General features: G+C 43.0%; 1 protein-coding gene across 1 annotated transcript; it reads left to right on the top strand.

The window, feature by feature from the left end:
- Positions 1 to 17: 17 nt before the first annotated feature.
- On the top strand, positions 18 to 7,416 carry chpt1 (choline phosphotransferase 1). The gene is made up of 8 exons (XM_035613788.2): positions 18 to 520; positions 2,342 to 2,489; positions 2,570 to 2,711; positions 2,831 to 2,915; positions 3,418 to 3,549; positions 3,648 to 3,806; positions 3,893 to 4,018; positions 5,776 to 7,416. The coding sequence occupies exons 1-8, from the start codon at positions 281 to 283 to the stop codon at positions 5,893 to 5,895; spliced, it is 1,152 nt and encodes a 383-aa protein (XP_035469681.1). The 5' UTR covers positions 18 to 280; the 3' UTR covers positions 5,896 to 7,416.
- Positions 7,417 to 8,026: the final 610 nt, after the last annotated feature.

Genomic DNA, 8,026 nt, shown 5'->3' with positions numbered 1-8,026 from the left:
TCACCGTCATAGTATTCCCTTCCGGTACCGTCGCTTCCGGCCGAGACTGGATCAGGAACGCTCTCGGACTCTCGTCGTCTCATGGTTCCGCCGTGGAAATGGCCTCGTCTGACCGCCCAGCTATAAATGCCAAATGAGCCGCCGTCCGCTGGGGTCCGCCGAGACAAGATAGCCCCGGTCCGGAGTCACCTGCCCCGGCTGCGTCGGGGAGTTCGCTGCGGTAGTAACTCGAGGAGGTGACGAGGCAGAAAAAGAAGAAGAAGAAGAAAAAACAAAAACAATGCCACACTTCCTGTGGCCGGAGCCGCTGTCCCCGGCGCAGCTCAAGCGGCTGGAGGAGCACAAGTACAGCGCCGCCGGCCGCTCGCTGTTCGAGCCCCCGTGTCAGGTCTACTGGAACTGGCTCGTCCAGCAGATTCCGACGTGGGTGGCGCCGAACACGCTGACCATCGTCGGGCTGCTGGTCAACATCATCTCCACGGTGGTGCTCGTGTATTATTGTCCCACGGCAACAGAGGAGGTGAGTGGTGCGACCTTGGCTGAAGTTCCCCACGCGGGAGACTTATCCCCCCCATCCTCCGTTTACATTTTTACAGAATTCAAATTGCGCAGCCTTTTGCTGAGCACCTACGTATGAAACGCCGTGATTTAAAACATATTTCTAGTCGACAGAACCCACTTGTTAATTCGGCTCATATTGAGCCTCTCAACTTGTTCCAATGTCCACTTCAGTATTGGGGTCATTCTGCCCACTAACCGGCGCGGTTTTTGGCTCTTGGCTCCATAGGAATCGCTACAGAAAGTTGATGTTTTCATCTAAATATGTCCAGTTTCATGTTTGCCACTATAAGCCGAATTGCAGATTGTCTTATGGCGATCATGGGAATATGTTATTTCTGAATGAGTTGTGTTTGTATGGCCACGTACAAGCCAGGAAGTGTTAAATTGTCGGGTTTTTTTCAACGGGATTTGGTGATGCACCGTACTGCATTGAGGATATAGTCGTGTTTTTTTCTTGCGTGCATGACATCTTTTTTGTTGTGGTTTGGCCCCCTGAGCTCACGTGATGCAGTGCTAGTTTTGAATGGAGATGTTGCTTTTGCACAACTCCCCAATTGGAGTGCACGAACCTGAAATACAGATTAAACTTCTTCCAGGGCCTCGTAGATCCTGCAACATGCAGCTGAGCCAACAGTTGACCTATGATCCACTGAGCCGGTGTCCCCGGGTTCACCGTGGAGCAGGCACTGCTTAGGTCTGTGTGTGTTTATCAGATTTGACACCTTCGTCCAATCAAACTACGAGGAACCTTGCCACGAGTCCACAGTCCGTGCGCGCGGCATGCTGCTACTGTCAAATTCCACATGTGCAACAGGCATTTCAGTTTCCTCCCTGTTATTATTCGGTAGTGAGCGACTGCAGGCAAATCAGGCCAACGTCCCCTCTCATTCATTGCCTATGTGAAAAGGTATGCAAGTCCTGTTCCCAGGGCAAACAAACGCACATCATAGGAATTCATATGAATCCGAGGCCACAGTCCAGAGTTTGCCCCTAACGCGACCTCTGGGGTCATCCTAAACAAGCAGACCCCTCGCCAGTCACCCTCCAGTCGATTTACGCGCTCATGACGTGGACTTTGAGGGAAAACAGCAGGGCCCTCTCGAGTGTTTGGGACAGTGCGTGGAATTCTTGATCTCTCTGGGGGGGAAAAAAACGACTCTTTGTCTCTCTTTCGTAAACTCACTGACTCACATGCTCACACACTCACATTGTGGTGGTGAACAGGCCGCGTTGGCCAGCGCCAGTGTCCAGATGGTCGGTAACCTCTACCCCAGTTAGAGGAGTCATCCCACTCCTGTTAGCTGGAAACCCTCATTCTCCACATTTACAATACAAACACACACACATATTTGTGTGTGCGTGTGTGCGTGTGCGTGTGTGTGTGTGAGAGATAAAACACGAGAATGCTATTTGTTAACACACTTAATCTGTTAAATCCCACAACACAAACTTCTGATTACCGACACGTCAGTGGATTAAACAGATGGATTTCTATAGTAATCCATATTGTTATTATCAACTTTTACTTAAAAAAAACATGTTTTAACTTGTAAACATCCATTTCTGCTTCAGCCAGCCCCAACAACCTCTCAATTTCCACAAAGAAATTAATACAAAGTCCCCCCCCAAAATAATTTAAAGTGTTATAATCAAGATAAACAAGTTATTTAGCGAACAAGCAAAAATAAAAACATAAGGAAAAAAGGAAAAAATGGTGCCTGTTGAATATCTGAACAAGGTTTCCTAGATTAAGTCTTTTGCACTCTCTCTTGCTTCCCAGGCTCCGTGCTGGGCCTTCCTCCTGAGCGCTCTCGGCCTGTTCATCTACCAGTCTCTGGACGCCATTGATGGGAAACAGGCGCGGCGGACAAACAGCAGCTCAGCACTCGGGGAGCTCTTCGACCACGGCTGCGATGCCGTTTCCACAGGTACTTTATCACTTCATTTGTGAAGTTTCACTAACCCTAACCCTATTGGTAGATAATAATCACTTCCCGTCTCCCCGCAGTGTTTGTTGCTCTTGGAACATGTATCTCATGTGGGATCGGAAGATACTCGGACTGGATCTTCTTCTGTGGCTTCATCGGGATGTTCATGTTCTTCTGTGCCCACTGGCAGACCTACGTGTCCGGGACCCTCCGCTTTGGCCTGTAAGTCACGTGTTAAGCGGCGTAAGACGAGTCTGTTCTGTAAAACTGCCGAGCTTCTCTTAGGTCACCGTCTTGCAGCCTGAAGCTAATCTCACTCCTCCCTGTCACTCTCTGCTCAGGGTCGACGTCACAGAGGTGCAGTTCGCCATCATGGCCATGTACTTGATTTCGGCATTCGGAGGCGTGAGCCTTTGGCAAGCTACGGTAACTGAGGAGAAAATATGTTGTACAGTCACATGTACACGTCTGCAAATACTGCACACACACACAGGAAAACTTTCATTTCACCTTGAGTGTTTAGTAAGAGATTCTTCTCCTCAATAGTTTTTTACAATAATTTTACCTTCATCGATTCCTAATTTTTAGTCGTCCTTCTACACCTTAAATAGAATTTGTGTTTTACTTTCACTCTGTGCTGCCTTTGGAGGCTTGACTTAACATCACATGAGGGAAGGGAGAAGGTAAATATGGGTAGCTAACGCCATGTTAACAGGTCATCAATTGGACATGATCTGGCTCAAAAAGCTGTTAATGTCCCCCGCATTTGTTTAAATTTCATTTTAGTTTTATTTATTTTTTTGCTTTGCCCTCCCATCACGCTCGGCATGCCTGCAGCTTTCATATTAGCACCTTTTTCTTATTTCTTCAAAAAAGGGTATTGCTTTGGCTGTCTTAACATTGATTTGACCCTCACGTGTTTCCGTAGTTGCCCATCATTGGACTGAAGCTGTACGTCTTCCCCATCATCGGCATCATCGGGGGCGCCCTCTACTCCTGCTACAACTACTTCAACGTCATCTTGAATGGAGGCGTTGGCAAAAATGGCTCCACTGTGGCTGTAAGACGACACATGATTACACTTTTACAGAAAATACGGAGGTCGATGTGTTGCCTCATCATTTGGACATAAAACTAACAAACCGTCCTGCTGTGTAGGACACCAGCGTGCTAAGTCCTGGTCTGCACATCGGCCTCATCCTCACCTTGGCCTTCATCATTTTCAAGAAGTCTTCCAGCCTCCTGTTTGAGCACCACCCCTGTCTGTACCTACTCACCTTTGGCATGGTCATCGCCAAGATCTCCAACAAACTGGTGGTAGGTTTGATTTTTTTTTTGTAATATTCCATCATGTAATCCAGGGCATGTAATATTTATTTCCTATATTTGTGTCTCTTGTGTAGGTAGCGCACATGACCAAGAGTGAGCTGCACCTTCCTGACACAGCCTTCATAGGCCCCGGCCTCCTCTTCCTCAACCAGTACTTCAACAGCTTTATAGACGAGCACATTGTGCTCTGGATTGCCATGGTCAGTATTGAGTTTATTGCTATGAGCTCTATTAGGTCAAAATTTGAGAACGTTAAAATAATTTTAAAAAAAAGGTCAAAATGGAGATATTCTGACATGTATTTTCAAATGAGCCATTCAAAAAAATTAAAAAGGGTCCTACATTTTACGATAAAATAATCCTTAATTAGTCCGAAAAGGGGGAAATAAAAATTCCACATCAAAACTTGCATTTGTCAGATCCCATACTTTGTTACAAGTAAACTGACCTTAATGTCTAAATCACATCACCCAGATATTATTGACAAACTAATCACCACTAAGCATATACATGAACAAAGTACAACCACCTACAGTAACTGAGAGACTCTTCACCTGCGTACACCATATCGCTGAGTGGTGTATAATTAACCATCTCTGTTTGATTATTATCAGTAAAAGGTTTTGAGAGACAGACCTGATCAGTCGAGCTTGCATTCGGCAAGATGTAGAAAATGGTACTGTAATGGAACGTGTCATAAACACTGTGGTCACTTGAAGGATTGTTTGAGATAGTAGTGTTATAAAAACGACACATCTTTGCCGTTGCAAAAGCCTTAAATAAGCAATAATTTAAATTAAACCGGAAAAACCGACCAAACGCTTCCTAATTAGTGGCCTCCGTTCTTATTCATGCTCGTCTTGTTCAGTTCAGAACTATTATGATAGCTCAACTGAAGCGGGCGTGGCGTTCAGCTGTGGCAAAAACCTGCAGAACAAGGTGAGCCGCGATGACAAAAACACTATGTTACACGTGATCACTGAGACGCTGGCCTCATCTAATCAGAAACTCGGTGCACCTGTAGTTCAAAAGTCCTTTTAGACTTTAGAGATGACTGGAGATTAACCTGCCTCTGCCAACTAGGTGAGGTGTTAAAGGGGCAGTAAGCGATTTTAATCCAATACATTTTTTTGAAGAAATCTGTGAATCTTTCCTCACGGTCCGCTAACTGTTGCATCTGGGGCTGGGCCAGAGAAAACCTAATTTTTTTATTTCCCCCGCACAGCCCCCGGCTCTGTACATTGAAAACAACAAAAATGGTGAAGAATGTAAACATCACTCCCGGACACCTTAAGAGGAACTTAAAAGGTCCAGTCAGAAAAGATGTGCAGCTACAACATCAACTGTAGACTGTTTAAAAAACAGAGACTGTTTAAAAAAAAAAAAAAAAAAGACCAACAACCTATGAAATGTCGTGTAAAATACTGTGTACGATAATATTAAACTTTCTGTTCCATCATCTCAAAACAAATCTAAGAGAGCTTAGTCGTCAAAGGCAATTGCATGTACTTTGGATTCAAATACCAAAATGATACAGCGGGCGAGTTTAAAAGAAAAATAAAAAATACAGAGAATTAAAAAGAACGAAATATCCATATTCACGTAACTTTACGCGTCGTTTACGCGGGTCACATCGGACTCCCTGCAAAGGAAGGAATGGTGACGTGACAAGTAGTTGAAAACGAGCAGAAACACATCTGGGTCATACGTTTAGTAAAATTATGAATAAGCATATACAAAATAAAGATCGGTGTTAAAAAAGACAACTGTAATATGTATAAATTGCCTGTGGTTGTGAGTGTGGTTACTCACCAAGACGCCAATGTATGTTATTAAAATGTTATTAAAGCTTCTTCAGATGGTAAATTTACATAAATGTATTAATTAGTGTTTGTCATTAATCGCCTCTCTTACTATTTTTATTATTTTTAATCCTCTCCATCTGCTTTTCCTTCAGGTCCTCTCTTTTCTGGATCTGACGCGCTACTGCACAGGCGTGTGCCTCCAGATCGCCGGCCACCTGCGCATCCACGTCTTCAGCATCACGTCGCCGCCGAGCCACACCCACCGCGACTGACGGCTTGCCCGGCGGGAGGAGGCGGGGGGCGGCGAAGACCTCTCCCCGCTCCTGAAAGCAGGCGACGAGGAGAAGAGACCCTCGACCCTGAGCCACTGCAGCCTTGACAAAGTGACCACTTCTGATTAAAACTGCCTCTCGTACCAGACGGAAAGAAATCAAACCAACTGGACACTACAAACCAAAAAGGAATAAATAAAACAGAAATGAAAAGCATGGATATTTTCAATTGGAAATTAGATGGAAAGCAGAGTTTTCCCTTGAGTTAATTTTAATTTAAACATTAGTGCATGATAAAAAATAAAATCAAATTTAGATTCTTCATTAAAGGGCACTCTAGTTAAATACCAAAATGTTTTTTTTCAGTGGGTACTTTGTAGCTTGGGTAAATATCAAAGTATTTTTATTTGCTTTAAATTTAAAGATATGCGTTTAGAATTAGGTTTGTCACGTATTTATTTCACACATAAATAAATATGTGACCGCTCAGTAAATCTCTGATACATGCCCAAACCGAACCCGAGTACCTGCTGAAAAGTTTTCTTAATCTCTTGTTTTTATTTATTACAGTGAATGTGACTCAATCGGAAATGATGATCGGAAAATCTTGAGAAAACTCATTTAAAATGTTCAAAACAAAAAACTAAAATGACCTCAAACAATGTTGTGAAAGTGGGCTGGCAGATTGTCAATGAGCTAGGTGAAGGGGTAACGGTCTGTGTTAATGCTGAGCGTGGTGACTGGTTTTCTATTGTGCAAACACACACATCTCCAGTCTCATCTTCTGTCACTCATCTCATGCCTACAGTCCTTAAAAAAATAAAATAATCATGATAAATAAAAACCACGTCACCTCTAGCAATTTGGTGCTGTCAGCCAATGAAGCATTAACACTCGACTCGTTCTGCTCTCTCTTGTTCTTCTCCCTGAAGGGCTAATGTTTAATTATGTGTGATTGTACAGAATTCTACTGAAGACGCCTTAAATATTTTTGTTGTAATTACTGTTTAACTTGTGCATATTTAAAGTTTGTTTGTTTTTTTCCACCGAAATGTACAGTGCTACTGGAAACTGTTCACTCATGACATTTCTTCACTTATACAAATGTACATTTGATGCATAGGGGAGTGATTTTTCGTTTGGTTCTTGCAGATTTGCTGGGTTATCGGTAATTTTTATATAATATTTGATTATGACTGGACAGTTGACTCATTATTCAGGTGCATTTGGGATCAAAAGGGATATTTCTTTAGTGCCGGTAAAATATGTAAAGGTGAGGGGGGGAGGGGGGGAAAGGTATTGATAATTTATCCATAATAATTATGCTTCTGCAGGACTATTGGACATCACGGATGGGCATGATTTTGATTGCATAGGTTGCGATGGACTTTGGAACTATGCAGTGAAATGTGTATCCTTGATTTCAACACTATGTTGCACTGTTGAATAACACAGTAAGACGCCTTTCTACTAACAGACGCGAGTGGAAAAGATTGTAATAAAGAAAATATTTTTCCTGTGTTTGGTTTTCACTGTCAGTGGTGGGCACACGTCAATATCACACTAGAATTACTCCATTCCAAACTAGAATGGCTGAGTAGAGGGCTCGTTATTTATGTTTATTTTTTCATTTAGATCCATGTTTTATTCTATGGGAAACTGGTGAAAATGTCAAAGAAAAAAACAATGCAATGTTATAGGGAAGTTTACTGTAATTACTGGATCTGTCCCTTCCCTGTCTGGATCTGTGGCAAAATGTAATTGGTTCTTTCTTGGCTCGTGTTCAAACCTTCCACCAAGTTTTATAATAGTAATAATAGTCTTTATTCATAGAGCACTTTCCAAATCAAATCAAACAAATACGACAAAAACAATAGAAGTCTGAAAAAGCTAAAAAAAAACTGTTGAAAGTTGTTTTGTTTTAATTCAATTAAAATCAGAAAAAGGCTCTCCGATAAAAGTATGTCAGCCGACCTGATTTCCTCAGACAGATCATTCCAGAGCCCAGACAGCAGATGCTCTGTCCCCTTTTAGTTTTCATCAGGGTCTCTGGAACAGAGAGCAGACCTCTGCCCGAGGTCCTCGAGGTCCGAGTTGGTGGGCAGTGAAACTAACAGGTCAGATGTAAAAA

Source organism: Scophthalmus maximus, chromosome 12, assembly GCF_022379125.1.
Source record: "Scophthalmus maximus strain ysfricsl-2021 chromosome 12, ASM2237912v1, whole genome shotgun sequence".
In the NCBI taxonomy this organism is placed as follows: Eukaryota; Metazoa; Chordata; class Actinopteri; order Pleuronectiformes; family Scophthalmidae; genus Scophthalmus; species Scophthalmus maximus.
Note: the sequence above shows the minus strand (reverse complement) of the source record. Positions and strands in the feature narration are given on the sequence as shown.

Coding starts and splice junctions, on each gene's coding strand:
- chpt1 (XM_035613788.2), top strand. CDS start 281: ATGCCACACTTCCTGTGGCCGGAGCCGCTGTCCCCGGCGCAGCTCAAG. Junction 521..2,341: donor GTCCCACGGCAACAGAGGAG/GTGAGTGGTGCG, acceptor CTTGCTTCCCAG/GCTCCGTGCTGGGCCTTCCT. Junction 4,019..5,775: donor TTGTGCTCTGGATTGCCATG/GTCAGTATTGAG, acceptor CTTTTCCTTCAG/GTCCTCTCTTTTCTGGATCT.